Raw genomic sequence first — 19,562 nt, 5'->3', positions numbered from 1 at the left:
TGCACTACTGCAGCTATCACACACACTCACACACACTGTGTCAGTCACTTCGGCATTACAGTCACACACACACACATCGTTACCCTCCTCCGACATGGATGACATGATGTGATGTTACTGTTTCTGAGTTCACATCATCAAACACTGACCACGCATCCCTTTTCTTCTCCTTCCACTGAAATCACGCCATCTCCCGTTTTACAGTTTTCACGTGATCAACTCGTTTCAGTTTCCTCTGCTTGGTGCGCTGCTGTAGGCCCAGCAGCCACTATTTCAGGTCACTCACTCAGACAGCACTGACCAACAAATATGCAGTTTTTTGATTATTAATTTCCTTTTTCCCATGTCAAAATATTATATTTTAATTGTTTATTAAACTGTCTGCATTTTGTGTTTTGTAAGACACATTTTGTGGATTGAAGCTACTATATTATGCATTTTATTCTCTTTCCTCTCCAGAGTGAGATGTCAGGATATGTCTATATTAGCATGACTAGACTTGATCAGGCACATCCAGACGGGGTTGCTGTGGGGCCTCAAGCTCCTACACCCTTCAATGCTATAAGACACAATCAAAATAGAAAAATACACAGAGCTTTGGATTTTATCAGTTTCTATTTATATGTATTTTTATTCTGAATACATAAATTGTCATTCTATTATAAATTAGCTCCCTACTGATAAATCCTTCTTTTTAATGCTGCAGCTGTAATGTGTCTCGTACGGCCACCCAGTTCTTGTGAACGCAATATGTGTTGGAGAGAAATTTGTCACAACTGTCACCTTGGACTCTGGGATGAACTGATTAGATTTGGGTGGTCAAAGGTCACACTGACTTCACGTTCATCTAGTCCTCTGGACGCTTTGAAACTGTTTCTTGACATTTGGTCCAATTGTCAAAGTGGAGTCAATGATGGACTGATTAGTTTTTTCGGTGGTCAAAAGTCAAAGGCCAAGATCACTGTGACCTCATGTATGTCCGTTCCCGTCAGTGCTTTATCTCAGAAACAACTAGACTGGAAGTATCCAAAGGTCAATAAAAGAGCTGCCGGCACCTTTGAAGATCACTGTTTGATATCTGGCTGCTCTGTACAAAATATGAAATGGAAAAAAAAAACACTGTGTGGTTTTAGAATAATACAGCTGCATTAGCACACAACCTCATTATGACCACAAGATTTCAGGAGGCTGCACACACACATTAGCTCTTAGGTGTGTTAAGTACCCACACATTAAATCACTGTACATATAACTATCAATATAGACTAATTGGATGCTGCATTGAGTTACTATTAATGAATTTCAGAACTTACTGAAATACAAGGTAATCATTCCCTATAGACACATATAGTTGCTTGTGTGTAGATACTCAAAATGTCAAATTTCCTGACCCAAAAGCAAAAGATGAGGGGTGCTGTGTGATGGCCAGGCTTTAGTGTGTGGTGGACATCATCTCTGAAGGGAGGTACCTTATTGTTAACTTATCCATGTTCACTTTATCTCGTTTGTTCTTTGCAGAAACCAAACAGGAGTTGGAGGACCTCACAGCTGACATCAAGAAGACAGCCAATAAAGTTCGCTCAAAATTAAAAGGTAAATGCTCACACTCAGGTTTTAAGCTAGTGACATTTCCTCGCATTGAACTCTTCTGAAACTGCTTAGAAACATCATCGATCATCTCAATAGGTCGTCTTCATTTTCTGTACTTCGTTTCATGAATACTGAGAAAATCACCACATACAAACCTGCAGAACTTCAGATCACATCACCTGCCTCGGGATGTTTTCTGTGATCAGTCAGCGTGAGGTGAGGGGTCACTGCAAGCCTCATCATTTCTCTAAACTCTGAGGTTTGCCAAGTGTCTCCACTTTGAAATTATCTGTCTCTTCCAAAGGCGTTTATATCGACTATGTGTCTGGGGACAAAGCCGAGCTCTGACTGATGACAGAGGAGTTGTTGGAATTTAGGGACTGTGATAAATTATTAGACAATGGACGCTAATCTGTCACAAAGAGGCTCTGAGAGCTTCACCTGAACATCTAAATCAACGTTTTCCTCCCTGAACATGTAGAACATTTTGATCCAGAATACTGAACAGTAAATGTCTGATGGTTTTGATGACCGTCAGAGTTTTCTTGTAGCGCCACCAAAGAGACAGTATAAGGTAATGTTCTTATTACAACTGACATGGTCTCTTGCTTGTGAGCCATATCATTGGATATGAATCTATCTATATAAAAATATATAAATATAAATATAAAGCAACTACTTGGGCAGAGCGTAGAAGTGCATTAAGAGTGAAGAAGAGCTGCAGCTCAGCAGGGAGAGGAAAGGATGGGCGGAGCAGAGCGTGTTGATTCTGAATCTCGTGCTAGCTCCAGCTGAGGTTGCACATTGTAGCTCTAATTTTTGAGATAGAACATTATTATTTTTAATTAGAGAAAGTGTTTTGATCTATGTGGTGAATATGACATGACAGTTAATTGGACATTACATTGTATTGCAAAGGTCCGACATTAGAGGGTTTATGGTTTTCAGGATGCAGGATGACAGAGCATGTCGACCTTCAGCTGCAGAAGACAAAGAAAATATTCAGAAACACTGGTGGTGATTTATCAAGTTGTAATCACTGGGACAGCTTCACACACACACACACACACATACGCACGCACAAAAACACACAGGCCAATGAGCTTAAAGCTACTGGAAAACACACACACATATGTATAGTCAGTGCAGCAGTGTTGGTTCATGCTGAGGGTTCAAGGACATCACTGCCTTAATGTGAACAGCCAGAGGTTGGACAGCGTGCACACACACACACACACACACAGACACACACAGACCTGTGGATACACAAATACATTATGTTGATAAGTGTGTGAAACAACACACACACACACACACAGACTGTACATACGCAGTCTGAGAATAGCTGATGGTGGAGATAAAACTATAATTGGAAACCCCACGAGGCCTAAGTGTTATTGTACCGTCTCGCAGACACACACATACACACTAACACACACACTCTGCAGCAAACTGTGGCGGTGTCATCCTCGGGGTGGTGTGAGTGGGGATCACATGTAGGAGCAGACAGGCATCACCCACAGCACAACGCCAACAGTGGATTCATGTTCTTAAAAAGTCAGCGCCACCACATTACACTGTTAGGGGTTGTTCCTGATCTTGTTTTAAACGTCAAATCTTCAGATTGAAAGCCAAAGAGGTCCTGATCCATCTCTTTCCACAACATCTAGGGAGTTATATGAAGTTTAGGCTTTTAGATTTTAGGATATTTAGTCTTTGCCACACACCCAAACTTTGTCAAAGTCGAAAGATAAACTGTAAAACTGGCAAACTTGCCCGAGAATTATCATGTTTTAAAATGTTCTTTTGTAACAAAATAATTCTGTGAAAACTGAAAGTACATCTATGAGTACGCAGCGAACAGGAAGTGCTGACAGCTAATTCAGCTGAGTTTAAATGCGTATAATTTAACAAAATCTACTATAATTTGGGTAAAAAACATGGCTTGAGCTTCAAAATCTATTCATATATTTTGGCAGTGCTGAGGCTAATAAAATCATTAGCATCCTTCTTTATGGTGACAGGTTTTTACAGATGAAGGAAGAAGCATGGTCAGAACCAAAGAGGCCGAAGAGCGGCCTCAAACAATTACACACACACTGGACTCACAATCTGTTGCTTACTCACCCAGTTTTCATCTCACGTAACATAAAAAACACAAAAATACACACAAATACTGCACACACACACACACACACACACACACTTTAGGTGCTGTGTGATATTGCTGAGTCATCATGGATCCAACAGAGAGCAGCTGGGCCACGAGCCAGGAAAAAACACACACACACACACACAAGCGAACACACTGAGTGGAAAAAATTATATAAGCGTTTCAGTTCATCTCATCGCTCGCTGGAGACGAACTGACATCATAGATTCACATGACACCAGGACAGACCTGCAGCCGGTTACCATGGCCTGTACACACACACACACACACATTGTTCCAGCCGATCAGTTAATTATCAGCTGTGATTTGTTTTTCAGTGTGTCTGTAATACACAACTTAAAGTATGCCTGACCTCAGAGGCCTTCACCTGAACTCCACCTAGAATTTGTCCTGGTAGTGTCCTCTAGAGGCTGCGGGATTCATTACAGCTACAAAACGACAATAGTGGACATAAAATTATTACTTGTGTCCGTTACAGTTACATTAATAACATGTCAATTATGTTTTGGGGCGAAAGCTCAGCTCCTGTTTAGGTACTATTCTGCAAAACATATGCAGACCCAAACCAACAATGTGCCACTACGTACTTCTCTCAATGCTTTTTGTCTTGTGTCTGTGGCTCTAAGCTTGAAACCCATTGGGTTGTACTAAAGATGGAGATCTTTTCCTCACACCTCTTGAATAGTTTCAGTTTTAAAAATATCTCAGTGAATTTCCCATGGCTGGGGACAGTGGCAGGTTAATGTTGTTAATCTGCTCTGGACTAAAGTGTTGTCCTCTTCCTTCCGGCCGACTCTGAGCATTTTCTTGAAGCGATGCAGTGATTTTCACTCTGTAGGCGTCTTCAGACAAGAATATCCACACACATTATTAAACTGCGTCTCCCTGGTTGAATAATAAAGTATTAAAGTTTCAGCTGTGCAGCAGTGAGGAGGTGATGGAGGAAGAGGAGGTGTTGTGTTTTGCCTTCATCTGTTCTCTCCTCAGAGACACAGGTGGGCAGGCTTCAGGTTAAATACTGTGATGTGAAGGCGTGGAGGAAGGAGCTTCCTCAATTCACGCAGAAAAGCCTGAGTGGAACATCTGACACTATTCAGTGTTAAAATGTTACCTTTTACATTTAGTCATTTGACAGACGCTTTTATCCAAAGAGACTTAAACGTGAGATACGAGGTACAAATGCAGGCAGGGTAAGAAGGGAAGAATAATCGTACCTGTTTTTTGTAGGGCTGCAGCTAATAATAATGTTAATTTGAAGTTACCCAAAGCTAAAAGTGATGTGGTTCACATGTACTGCAATAGAACGGAAAGCTGCAGATCACCTCATTAGAGAAGCTCGTTCGTAGGTACACTACTTGAGTGAACTCCAGCACTTCAGGCCGTTTACATACTGTTGGTAAAGGCACCAGTGAAAATGCAAAGAGGCTGTTTTTTATGATCTGACCGGAGTATATCTAACGGACCCACTCTGTTTCTTTCTGTAGCAATCGAGCAGAGTATTGAGCAGGAGGAGGGTCTCAACAGATCATCAGCTGACCTCAGGATTCGCAAGACACAGGTGAGTTCAGAACAGCCGCAGGTCCAGGTACTGGACGCGTGTTGAGATAGATGACGTCGGCATTCGATAGATGTTTGCTGCAGTGCAGCCTGTGAATCTTGAGGGGCCCTTTGGCCTGCCATCTGGTTGTCAGTCAGTATCTCAACAATGGCAAACCAGTGAAGGTTAAATTATGCTTTTTGACATTTCAAGCAGCTTTCAATCTATGTACCCAGGGAACCATCTGCACACCAGCCTTCTTCCATCTGCCAACAATTAAATGTCCCAAGGAACACTTAAAAAAGACGACATAAACAGTTACATGGTTCAGCAATATAACAATTTATTAAAGAAATAAATTAAACACAGGGGCACACAGAAGGATGACTGGGGAAATCATGTGAGATTTCAACACAGCTGAAAACCTATGGGAAATTTTGGAACAAGGTCTCCACCACCACCATGAAAACACCAAACGCAGGAATTTCTTATGATTTTCAAACAATCCAGTAGATTCCTAGAGACTCGTACGATCAACACCAAGGAGCACTGAGACAGCATGTGGTGACCCAAAGTCTTACTAACCGATATAATGCTGTTTGTTCCTTTAAAAACAAAACTCCATCTGAAATTGTAATATATCAAAACCTTTTTCCATTAAAAAAAATTATAATTTATTTGAAGGTTCAAACCATTTTTTTGCTACTTTACTAAACATTTCTCTTCTTTTTTATTATTTTGGTAACTTCTTATCTGATCATCATATATAATATTATCACATTACATCACATTATCTAAAACCTGCTGACTCACTGGTCAATCAGTAGCCAAACTGAGAACTCAACTCAAAGGACCAGAGAGACCCAAACGTCTCACAGTTTGGAGCTTTCAGGGAGTGTCTGTAAATAATTCTGTGGTAATGACATTAATGTGAGTTTTTGTCATTTTAAGAGCTGAGATCTGATCACACTTTATTTTACCAGACAAAAAAAGCAGGAAACGCATGTGAAAGTGAGAAAACACACACATGTGCATCCATGCTGTTTGTGTTGTCTGAGTGTCCTCTTGGCTCTGCATCCAGGCTGACATGACCCTGCAGTATTTTGCTCTGTCATTGGCTGCTGCCGCCCCCTCCTTCACATTCATTTGCTCCGTGCCGCCTCCTGGTGGAGGAGAGGAGAGCTGCAACTCCTCACAGCTGCAGCATTGACAGCACCTCACACACACACACACACATAAAAAAATCAAACAGAGCTTTTTTGCTGATATAAAGTTAACCTAACATACACAATATTATTGATGAATCTACAAGTGTAAAGCACTTTATGTACCAGTAAGGTAGAAGAACACTGTGACAGTGCAGACCCTCTACTTTGCTACTAATACTTCTGTATTTCTACAGATTTTAAATGGAGAACTTTTCCTTTTCTTTCACGTGATACATTTAGACCTGCTGGTCGTTCCTGGATAAAAACTGCAGGTAGCAGGGATATGGAATCGCTCTGGTTCAAAAGCAAGAACCATGTAATTCAGGCATTCATATCTTAATTATACCCAAACTTTTCTGGTTGGCTATCTTTGGCTATTATGCATTTACTAAAATGTCACTAACCTATTGAAAAGGTGCTACACAAAACGATTGATTATTCAAGTTTTCTTCTTTCTCTTTTTCTTCTCTGCTGTCGTTGTGCAGCACTCGACGCTGTCGCGTAAGTTTGTCGAGGTGATGACTGAATACAACACCACGCAGTCCAAGTACCGTGACCGCTGCAAGGACCGCATCCAGAGACAGCTGGAGATCAGTAAGTATGCAGCATGCAAACATAGCATAGTGACTATATAATATATTAACAACTTACAGTCAAACAAACATACTAACAACAGACAGCTGGATATCACTATTGAACATTGTATTGTGGTAGATATCACTATCTACCACAATACACAGTTTGAAATCAGTTAGTGAAATACAAAAATGACTCACATATCACCAGCATACAACATACAAACACATACAAACAATTTGAACACTGAGAATAGGACAAATGACAAGTTTTTTTATTTAAAAGTGACAGTGATGCTCAGCCATAAATGTCAACATATCAGGTTTGAGAAGACGTTGGAGAGGGTGTTTTAACATGCAACATGTTTTACCTTGACAGTAGAGACTGCTGTTAACATCGCTTTTCCTACTGAGAGCCAAGGTTGCATGCTTTATTAATCTATTATATATATATTCTATATACTATGAATCTTTTGTCAGATGAAATTGTTCTTGTCTGAAGAACATCCCACAGAATCTCCTTAAGGACTAGAACTACAATCAGTAAATTACAAATTACATCACAAAACTAAACTATACTGATTCCAGTTTGAACCATCATAGGGCAACACACACATTCCTAAATTATACTAATAGACACAATATATACACACACAATGGAAAAGGTAAGGTAAGGTAAAAGGTGTATTCCATATGAATACACAGCATGTACGCACACACTCAGGAGCAGATGATAAACACCAGCTCACGAAGCTGATGCAGACAAAACCACAAACCAGCAGACAGACTGCAGCTATTTTATTCTCTGCAGTCAAGTGCTGACCTTCAAATACACACACACACACACACACACACCTAGATTCATTTCTAGAGTAGTCTTTGATGTCAGAAGAGTAAAGGGATTTGCACACGTCCAGCAAAACAATAAATACCTAGATCATCACATACAAGTAGCTGTGGTCGAAGCATTCAGATCATTTAAAGTCCAACACTACAAAGTTGAAGTCATGCATGCAGAATTTTACTAATTTAAGTACAAAAGTAATATCAGCTAAGTGTTTTCTAAAGTTTAAAATTAAGTCAGTGTTATATCCTCATATTGCTGGATAATTATTATTAGTTTATAGTTTACATATGTACCACGTGGCACAGGTGAATACTCAGGTGTTCTCAGCTCTAAACTCTCTGTGTATCTGTGTGTGTGTGTTCTGTCTGCAGCTGGGAGAACCACCACCAATGAGGAACTAGAGGACATGTTGGAGAGTGGCAAGCTGGCCATCTTCACTGATGATGTAAGCGCCGCACCTGGGCCCGGCTGTAGCTATGGGTCACTTTAACCTGAGTCATTCTGCATCCCTAAATGATTATCACTAGCTGATCGGGATGGCAGAATGGCCACGAGGTGCGTTGAGACATCAAGTGAATACGGCCTTTGTCACATGACCACAGGGAGGATGGGAGAGTGAGAAGCCAGCTGCAGTGTTGCAGAGCTTTTACTTTGAAGGTGTAACTTTATATTGTCATCTGCTCCTTCAAATTAAAAGCTCAACTATTTGCAGACACCACTGCCCCTGGCAGGAGAAGGTTGTATGATTGGAGAGCCATGTGACCTGATGTTGTGGTAAGTGGTCAGCTCCACAGACGGCTGCTGTAACTGGATGCTGAGCTGGAAATCTAACGTTTTCACTGAGCTCTTGTGGTTGAAACCACACCCACCTATGATGTCACAGTGTACTGACATCTATTTTAACCAGCCGGCGCTCATTTATTCTATAAACAGGTAAGTGAGTCACTACCAGACGGCTATCAGCAGAAACTGGAGGTCAAAGGTCATAACCATGACTTTAACCAACAAATTCTATAGGCAATGCTGATTTACTTTTCAAAAAGCTAGCATACGTACCTGCAGTTTGAAACTCTTTTTTGGCATTTTATCATATTATTGATAGTCAGCAAGCCGAGCCTCAACATGTTTTGCTCATACCATACATCCTTTATTACACATACTGGGTTGTGAAAGGCAGACTTATATTGTTTGACTACATTTAACTGCTTTAGTAGGCTGCACCAGAATCCCATACCTGGCACCAGCCATACTTTAGAGAAATAAGCAAATATAATTCAACTGTTACATAAAGAAATATAAAAGTTTGTTTTTTTCCCTATGGTTCGAGTCCTGTTTTTGATAAAAGTGAGAGAGAGCAAAAACATACAGTATGGTTCTCATTTACTAGCAGCATTTCTACTCCACCATTTTTGTACAGTTTTCAAGCTGCTATCAGTAAAACTTCATAGGGTTTCACATTAAAAATCTTTGACAGGTTCAAAGGACATAACCTCCATTTGTCCAGAAGGCTTCTGGTTTCAAAGGTTGCAGAAAGGGTTGTTTCTTTCTTTCTAGTAGTATATTTCCATCTCTTCATGGCAGGTTTCTGATCTGAAACATTTGTAGTGTTGTGTTTCACTCTGATGGTGGCTTAGCTACAAAACAAAAACTAATATATATTTCTCTTAAATCATATTTGTGTGGAAATTCTCCCGCAGATCAAAATGGACTCTCAGATGACTAAGCAAGCCCTGAACGAGATTGAGACCCGACACACCGAGATCATTAAGCTGGAAAACAGCATCCGCGAGCTGCACGACATGTTCGTCGACATGGCCATGCTGGTCGAAAGCCAGGTACGTGACGCAATGACAGCAAATGAATACACGACTACAAAGGGTCGGGTCTTTTTTTTTTTTAGACATTTCATGTTACACCTTGTGATACGTGTGATTCTAGGGAGAGATGATTGACAGAATTGAGTACAACGTGGAACACTCCGTCGATTATGTGGAGCGAGCCGTATCTGACACCAAGAAGGCCGTCAAATACCAGAGCCAGGCTCGCAAGGTAACGTGTTCATTTAGGAGAGATGTCAACTATGACTTGCAGTGTATCTCTCATTTGTTCTTGACTAACCCCATGTGTGTCTCTCTCCTGTGTACCTGCAGAAGAAGATCATGATCATCATCTGCTGCGTCATTCTGGGCGTGGTCCTGGCGTCGACCATCGGCGGCACGCTGGGCTTCTAAGATGCTTCACCACCTGCCGCTGTGACAACCGACACCGACCGACCGTCCACCTGACAGCCAGCAGAGAAAAGAAACACCAACGACGACAACCACACAAAAACTTGAAACACAAATGCAAGACAGATAACCATTCAGCTAGGAAGAGATAACAGTCCAATCACAGATAAGAGGAAACACCACAGGGTTGGGTGGGGTTCAAAAAACAGACAAAAAACACAATAAAAACGCCATCACATTATAGCTGACTTAAAATACATAGCATATACAAAAAGAGGGTACAAATAAACATACTATTTATTACAGATGTACATGTAAATTAAGCAACACATGGGTTAGCGACCTGTAAAAAAATATGACCTATAATATGACATTTAATTGTTTGTTTGTTTTGCCTTTTTTCTTATTTTTTAAAAGTTTCTTTCGTTTTTCGGGAGTCTCCAAGGACAGTGACGGTGATTGCTGCTGGGTGGGAGTTCTGCAGGACAAGCATTCCAGAGTCAAACTGTATTTGTTTATTAGTTTCCTAGAGTGATTTCCCAATAGAGGCTCTGGAACTGAGCACCTTCGAGAATGTCATTGAACACGTTCTTAAGAAATGTGCTCGGCGCTCCAGTTACATCTTGTCCTGCTGCAGGACGTTCACCTCCAAGACAATACAATCTTCTTCAGCTCCGTGAGAACATTGTGGAGCTCTACAACCTTGTGCTGTACGCTGGAACAGAAGGTTCCACAGCTGTCCTGCAGGACTAGCACACTCTGGCTTTGGTAGAACCAACATTGTCCCCTCGTATTTTTTGGGGTGGGGGAGGAACCAACCTCGCCGTTGGCTCAGCCGCCTCTTCAGACCACCTCTTATTTGTTGCTCTCTCCTGTCATTCACCTCAGTCAGCCTGTTAAATTAGCTTAAATTGGCAAAAGCTGACCTGCCACATGCCTTTTGTAAACCAGCAAGGAAAGAGTGTGGCACACTGCCCACTGAGACGTTTTCACAGCAAGCAAATTGACTGAGAAAACGCCACGTGGGTTTGTGTGTGTGTGTGTGTGTGTCACTGTAAGGTGGCAGGTTTCCATGAGAGCAGCCTCCCCTACTCGTCACACCTATCCAACCAATGAGCAGGCAGGGAGAGGGCCTTTGGTTTTCCAACTCAATCTGATTGGCCAGCTGCAGAAAACGTGCCATCATTTGACTGACAGGTGAACACTAAGAAGGAAGGGGTGTAGGAGGAGAAGCGTTCAGAGGAGATGGACGGTCAATCTATGCAGTTTAGATAAGAGGAAGACGACTTGTCCCACCTCGCTGTAGAAATATTGTGATCAAAGCTGGGTGTCATCTCCAAGCTGTCACAACTGTTCTTCCGGAAATATTCGAAAAAATGAAGAGAACACATTAAAAAGTAAAGAAACTTTGAGTAAATCATAATGGCCTAACGTAACAAACAAGCTGGACATTGCTGAAACCCTGAAGATGCTGGCGTGCCCTGGTTACCTGAGTGTTGCAGTAACAATGTTGCTTTTTTTTGTTCGTTTTTCAATGGGAAGTGCTTCTTGCTTTGTTGTTCCGTGATGCTGCTGTTTTAGTGCGTGCGTGACGTGTCCCGTGAAGTATTGGCCTGGACTTCATTTAGCGATTACAGTTTAGCTTGTGAAACAGTTTTACAGTTTTCCCCTCCATCGCCATCCTGAGTGTGAGAGTGTGTCATTTTGGGCATCGATCATTTACATTACTATCACGCCATTTGAATGAGTAACACAGGTGCTACTGAACAGGAGATGCTCTTTCGTTTGGTGGATTTTCTCCACCAAAGCATGTGTGAAACATGTACCACACATCCACATCCACGTATACATTCACTACATAGCACAAGCACGAACAACTCCTATATACATCTTAACACAGAGACTGGATATTCCCACTCAACACATACACTGTTAATTAACCCGTGTTACAAATCATGCCAGTGTTAGTGTTAGACTATGTCGCTTAGCATGCCGTAGCATTAGCTTGTGTTACGTGTAGACTGTAGTTGTTTGACAAAATAATCTTCACATAAGTTTCGCTTACTGGCTTTTTCCGGAGTGATTACCTACATTGTTTCATTAGTGTTTAGTGACTGCTCAGTAAGGGGACGAATTAAATCATAAAAATGAAGGTTGAAAGTTCTGGAAAAGGCTAGTAAGCTAGTAGCTAGCTAGCTAGTAAGTAATTTTTGTCAAACTAGTGAAATTGTAACAGTAGTCACGCATTTTACTTTTCCATTGAACACTGCAATATACACAAAGATAAATAACAACCACATTTTTATTTAAAACATATTACCTGTATACAGATTGCATTAGCATTAGCAGTTAGCAGTATGTTTGTACAAAAAAAAAGAACTTCTGTTTACACAAATGAAGCTATACGGAAAAGAATATGATTTCAAATGAGCTCATTATAACATAGTCAAATCAACATTATTAGTAAGCACAGTATAATGTGTTACCCGTCAACACTGCTCCAGGCTGGAACAACATGCACATTTTAAGACAGCGTATGTTGTAAAATCGGGTTTTGTTTTATTCATGTTAATGTGGTTTACATTAAAAAGTAACACAAGTGTGTGTGTGTTGTCCAAAACTGGAGACACGTGTTGAAAACTACTACTCAGTATTGTGACTCTGGCTTTCGGAGGTGTTTAAAAGAAGAGCGTTCGTCTGTGTTAAACAGAGGTTTGTGATCCTGAACCATCACAAAACAACCACTGGCAGGGTTACCACTAATACTACACCAAACCACTCCACACCACACTGAGAGCAATAAAGTCTGGCTTTAAAGTTTGTTAGTCCAGTTTCATTTGACAGAACACGTTTTACTTAGCTAGCTCACCGTGTCTAGATTTTCTCCCCGTTCCAAAGCTGTAGACTTGAGTTGTTTTGTAGAAGGCTGTTTCTATCAGGCTTTAACTATAACTTGATTTAAATACCACTTTGCATTGAATAGGACATGGACCACTTCATGTGGTGTTTGACGAGCATCATTAGCCGAAATCTGGAGTCATGACATGACACTAGCTGCTTCTGGTAAGAGCAATTTGTAGACACGACGGAAAAGTTACCGTCTTCTTGTATGTTGTTTTCTGGGTAGTTGTAGTAGCTAGACTGTTTGTTCATTTGTGCAGTCGCTCGATATAAAAAGGGACTAGCATTCCAGCTTCAGGTTTGGATTGGAATGAAATGGTTATTTGTATTACAAGTGATTTTTAATTTTGTTCCCAAAACCAGTCACTCAAAACTTTTCTCTGCTGTTGTGTTGTCAATGGTCATGGCTACGTTCTGTCATTATTAGTGGTTTCAAAGTAATTTTGCCACTTGAGAGAATGGTAACAACACTCAGTCTGTCCACAAGTGGACTCGCCTTTGTGAAGTCAATTCATCTAACTCCACTAATCACAGTGCTGTGTTCATCACCTGCCAGCTGCATCATAAAGCCATGCAATACTTCAATTACTCAATGTTCTCCATGGTCGAATCGTTGTCAAGGTGACATCGTGGTCACCGCAGTAGTCTTGCAATGGTTAGGTGGTGGTGATTGTGGTGGAAATAAGTCATATCAGTGATGTGAGGATGCAGTCGTAGCACCAGCCATCTTGTTGATACGGACATTTCTTTGGCATTTGTACCTGTGTGTGTTTTTTTCTGTAACATTTCTGTTCCCGTCTGGCAGCCATCCATCAGGCCATGTCACCATCGCCAGGGGAAAGAAAACACAGACAAACATCACAAAAGCATAAAGGAATTAAGGTCAATTTAAAGAAGGTCAGGAGGTTTGTCTGACTATTCAGCCCCCTGTGCTTTTATCTTGTCCCATTTGTGTTGTTTGGTTGTACAAAAGACTACGTCAAAGATCGGGGGTCTGCCCCTTCCCTTCTCCAGCAGACCCTGCCCATTCCGTTGTGTGTAACAATGATAATAATAAAAAGGCATGCAAAAACGTTGTGGAGTTTGCATGATGGTGTTTTTTGTACCCCAACCCCAACCTGCCCTCCATGTCATGCACTTTACCACTCATCGGACCTAGTTTGCTAACTACACTAGCTGTTCCTACTTAATCAGCATTCGCTTTTTTTTATCATTATTATTATTTAAACGTTAAACATATGTTGACGGTACTTGTCAACGCATGCTCTGTTTGTAAATCTTTTTGTTGGAACATGAACTGATGTTTCGTTCGAGGTTGATATTTCAATGGGAACCTGTGAATGGCAAAGTTTTGAAATATGCTGCTGTCCACTTGAGCCATCCTGCTTCCCTAAAACCCCTGACACTGACCTCCAAACCTCCCACTAGGTCACACACCACTGTTATCAGCTGATCTCTGTGCTTTGCTTCCAAAGTGGCATTTGTGTTGTGTTTTTGTGAAAGAATTGTCCACAATAACATGAATTGTTTGTTAGAAGTCTGAAAACCTCAACTTGTGGGCAAACTTCCTGTCGCCCCTCCACCTGGCCTTGTGTGTGTGCAGCATGCCGCCCTTCCTCTTCAGTGAAACAAGATTAGTGCATTTGCGCAAAAGCGTGTTTGTATTGTGTCAGAGCAGCACGAGTTTGTTTTGATGTGCGAAGCATCCTATCGCAGGTCCACGGGTTGCAGCCGTTTGACGAATTATACTTTTGTTTCTTGAAAATGGGAAGATATAGGCGATTTGACATATTTATGGACGCCATAATCACTGTTATAGTTATTCTATTTATTAAAACTCAAACCAAAGCGTTTTTTGCCCTGCCCTCATGTGTTCGCAAAATGTTCGCCGCAAATATCAAAGAGCACAACGCAAGTCAAGTTTACACAAAGAAGTTCGTCACAAATGGTGAAAAAAAAATCAATAATACCAACTCATCAAATGCTATCGTAAGCATAAAAACAAAACCCCAGCCCCTCTGCCCACCACTAGCCCTTACTGCATGTTGGTTTGTCCACCAATCAAACCAACGTCTTACGCCACAACAACGTCTGCCTCCACCCCCTCTTTTTGTTTCTTTTGCAAGTGTAGATGTTAGTTAGTGGTCTGATTAGTGGAAAAATATAACGCATAATCATCCGTGAAAAAACTTGCATATATATATATATATATATATACACTTCTCCTCCACTTGAGGCATATATGGAGACAAAGGTGGTGCTTTCTTATTCTATTTATTAATTGCTGTTATTCTTGTTATTTTGGTGTCATTATTTTTTCTGTACAGCTTGTTTACCAGTCTCTGTGTTCACACTACAGGATAAATGCTTTCCTGCAGGTTTGAAGGTTTTGCTAGCTAGTCCGTCACAAAGTAGCTTGTTTCATGGCTGATGGGTGGAAGCCAACGAAGCCGCTTCTCTTGCAGCTGCTCCAAAGCCCCAAAGTGTTTGTCTTTAGCTTTCTTGTAATTCTCCTACAAGAATTCTGATCATCCTGACTTCAATATTACTGCTCCATTATTACTCATATTTGCATTTGCCAGCTTCCTGCAAAGGGATGTTATTTACCCCCAGCAAACAGTATCATGTTGACAATGTGTCCTAGCAGACCTTATTAGCAGTTGCCAAAAGCAGTTAGTTTAGCATTTGATCAAATAAAAATGTTGACTAATTAGCTGTTTGAGCTGTAAGTTGTTTTATAACGGCCTCTACAGCTTCACTTGACTGCTGGGACCATTTTTCTGTAAGATGATGACGACTGGCTCTGTTGCTTTTTCAATAAGCGTAACACTGGGTCTATTTGAGCTGCATAACAAATTGGAGATGCTGCTACTTGAGAGAGGTCTGAATTTGGATTACCTGTATACATCACAGTTATATAATGTGGCTTCCAAATTGCAGTTGTGCACATGAAGCAGAGGGAAAGATAATCTTTTATTACAGCTGGAAGATAATTGAGGAGTGACAACCATTGCTAGCTAGATCCCGTAAACCTACAGCCAGCATTTTCCTGTGTGTGAGAAAAGACTGCAGCCTTGTCAACTGAAATCACATATATAAGCAAGAAAATATATATTTATATACACATAGACACACACACACACACAGACATATATATATATATATATGTATATATATATATACATATATATATATATATATATATTACACCAACATACTGCATTTCTATAACTGTATGTATGTAACTGTACTGCTTCTATTGGCTGTGTACAGTTTTTGTCAGAGTGGGGTACAGAAAGCAGGAAAAAATCATCTGGAGGGAGTTTGGGTGCGACACCAACACTTAAAAGATTGACTTACTGTTAGCCATTGGCCTGTGTGTGAACGTAACTTGGTTGTTTCACACACACATATTGAAAACTAGGGTGGGGGGTCACACACGCAGTTATTTCTGCAAAGAATCATTTAAGCATTAACCAGCAGCACAGTGTCTGCAGACAGGTGTCTGTCTTCCAAGTTGGTACTTGACAGACACCAAGATCAAAGAAAATTGAAGTTTCAAGTTCAAGGATTCAAGTTAGTTCCTTTTTTTCCTCCCTTGTCGGACAATAAACTCTTCTCTACGATGATTTTTGTCTTCCTGAAACAATTTTCAAAAACCAAAACCTGTTCAGTGCCCTGCTCTGGATGATGATAAAAATATTTGTTTGTTTTGGCTTCGATCTGCTCTTGTCAGCAGTAGTAGCTGCGAATTTATATTATTTGTGGTTTCTGATGACAATTAGTTTGATGCTCCCATATGTCTTTCTACTCTCTCATCATACGAGACAGTATTTGGTTTGTATCAGTGTTTTTTTGTCCCTAGTGGGAGAGGTGGGAGGGGTCAAGGGGAGGGGCCTGAAAATATCCCACGCCCATACAGTCTCTGCCACAGCAAGTAGGAAAGACACTCAAATAGCTTTGTTATTATCATCATTATTGTTGTTATTATTATTATTAACATGAATTACAAAGAAAAATGCAGTAAAACATTTGCAAAAACCCAGAGGAAGAACAAACGGCTTCACACAAAGTGATCAAACAAACATAAAAACTTTAAAAAGGGAGGTTGTGACGATTCTATAATAGCAATGATTTAAAGACGTACAAAAGGAGTTATGTTATCATAAATAATAGTAGTAATATTGAATATTGAATGCTCGCAATTTTGTCAAACTGAAACTGGATTCTTTGTGTTATGTAATTATTGTAAATAACTTCAAAGAGAGAAAAAATGACTTGCATGTCTATGTATAAATCTACTGAGATATCTATTCCTGTCAAAGTTGACAAGTAGTTCGATCTCTGTCCTTTTTTGCCACTTTCACTTCCCCCTTTAAAATATCACTGGTCCTCACCTCCAGTCCTCCGCCCTCTCATCTTGGCTGTCCTTATGTTCCTGCTTTGTGGGTGAGAGACAGCAACAGAGAGAAGGAGAAACATAGCTTCCAGTGTCGTTGTCCGCCATGCTCAGTTCAAATGCTGTGTTTACACCAGCCTGCTGAAATCTTTCTGTTCACGTATGTAGACAGAAAAGGTATGATAGTGGTTTTAGTAGTAGTCCACCCACGGAGCTTCAGTGTCATACCTTTTTTGTCAGTCAGGTCTCTTCACGTCTGTCTAAAGTAATACCAAATCAATTATGTTAAGACAGAAGTGAAAAGATGTTGTGCATCAGTGGGTATTCTTCAAAAATGTTTGCCTTTGTGGTGAAAACACAGCCACAACCACACCTCTGTCCATCACCCCAGTTCCAGAGGCTCCACCCACTGGCTCCTCTGATGAAAGTGCTTCCCTCCATATTAGGAAAACGTACCCCGCCTCCAGGGCTTTCCAGGTCACCCCTACCCCATCGCTTTGGAAGCCCTGCTAGCGGTTTCCGAACTCTTTCTCTCTGTTTGACGCTATGTCTCTCGACCCCAGCTATCGAGCCAAACACCCAAACTCCTTTTCTTACCTGCCTGTTTTCCCCAGAGTTTAGCCTCCACTCAGTCCTAGTAAAACGACAACCTGAGAGGCAAATGCTAAGTAGTCTGCACTAATAATGTCAGCCTGCTAGATTTTAAGGTGAATCTAGTTCTAAGCAGCTTTTAGAAGTTAAAGGCTTTTCAATAAAAAAACACATTCATCAGCTGATTTCTAATAACATATAAACACATAAGTAATAAAAACTATTCCACTTCAAGTTAACATCTAAATAAGAGTCCTTTTACCCTTAAACTAACACGATCATAGTGTCTATGTATTTCTATGGTTAAGATCATCAGTCTTTTGGGGAAAAGAAGCACTGACCAATTTTAAAATCCAGTGTTTCTACATCTGCTTTGTCCTCCAGATGTTCCCCATCCCCAGTGCCACCACAATCTACCTAATATGTGGATGTTACCAGCGTTTTGTCCTCAGCGAGTTCCTAGAGGGGGTCTTCAGTTCCTCACAGGCGTTGATGTGCAAACATTTTTGTGACAAAAACATCTTCAGTGAAAAGCAAAATGAATGCAGTTTCGACAGGTTTTTAGTCTCCAGCTAGTTTTGGGCCCAGTATCTAGCGTCACACAGGCCTAACGTAACAAAGCATGCAATATACAGAGAAACAAGGGCTTTCTTTATCATGCAGAGGCGTTCAGGCCTGTCCCATGAGCTCAGACCTCCTGAAGGAACTCCATTTACAAAATCACAGATTTTAGATGCCATGAACGCACAACCTTCTGCAGCATACCAGAAGGAAACCCCTCTGTCTTTGTGGCAGACAGACAAATAAAGACAGAAGCTATCTCGGGGGGAAATGGCAGGAGAGAGATGAACACATGAAGTTACAAAAAATATTTCCAAAAATTTTAAAACAATGAAACAAAAAGAGGACAGGGCCATCGCTCTTTGAATGCAACTTTGACTGGAAATGCAACTTGTGTCCCGTTTTTTTTGTGTGTGTGTATGTGTGCGTAGCGTAATGTAAAAGCGATCTGTCCCCCCCTCCCTGCCCTACCCCTCTAAATAAAGACACCTTTCCTGCCCCCCCCGTCCCTCCCCCTCACTCCCCTCCAACCTTGTTTCCCCCTCTTCCCTCCTCTCTCGTACTGCTGTTGGCTGTTCTGTTTAGTTCATGTGACGTGCCAGTATTCCCCCTCTCCCCTTCTTTTCCCATTTGCCTCCTCCCCCTTGCCCTCCCCCCACGCCCCCTTCTCTCTCTCTTGCTCTCTCTCTCCTTCTTTCCCTCTCTCTCTCTTCATGGATCTTTAAGATGACAACTCTATGCAGATGCTGTCTTTTATAAGTGTGTCAAAATTTTAATTTAAAATAAAAACTTAAAAAAACAAACCCTGACAGAAATATTGAAATGATAACAAAAAATGAATAAAGAAAAGGATTGTTCAGTGTACTCTTGTTGCATGTTGGAATCGTTATTGCTTTGTGTCTTTAATCACTCTCACCTTCTCTTCACATTTAAAGAATCACATTTTCTGTAT

General features: G+C 40.9%; 1 protein-coding gene across 1 annotated transcript in view; it reads left to right on the top strand.

Moving 5' to 3' along the window:
- The window catches only part of stx1b (syntaxin 1B), a 46,481-nt gene extending 30,088 nt beyond the window's left edge, over positions 1–16,393 (top strand). Inside the window, exons 4-10 of the mRNA XM_026355554.1 lie at positions 1,519–1,593; positions 5,248–5,321; positions 6,994–7,102; positions 8,302–8,375; positions 9,628–9,765; positions 9,869–9,979; positions 10,081–16,393. Of these exons, the coding sequence (XP_026211339.1) occupies positions 1,519–1,593; positions 5,248–5,321; positions 6,994–7,102; positions 8,302–8,375; positions 9,628–9,765; positions 9,869–9,979; positions 10,081–10,161 (662 nt within the window). The 3' untranslated portion in view covers positions 10,162–16,393. The remainder of the gene's footprint in view (positions 1–1,518; positions 1,594–5,247; positions 5,322–6,993; positions 7,103–8,301; positions 8,376–9,627; positions 9,766–9,868; positions 9,980–10,080) is intronic.
- The last annotated feature ends 3,169 nt before the right edge of the window (positions 16,394–19,562 follow it).

Source organism: Anabas testudineus, chromosome 8 (assembly GCF_900324465.2).
Source record: "Anabas testudineus chromosome 8, fAnaTes1.2, whole genome shotgun sequence".
NCBI classification, from domain to species: domain Eukaryota; kingdom Metazoa; phylum Chordata; class Actinopteri; order Anabantiformes; family Anabantidae; genus Anabas; species Anabas testudineus.
Note: the sequence above shows the minus strand (reverse complement) of the source record. Positions and strands in the feature narration are given on the sequence as shown.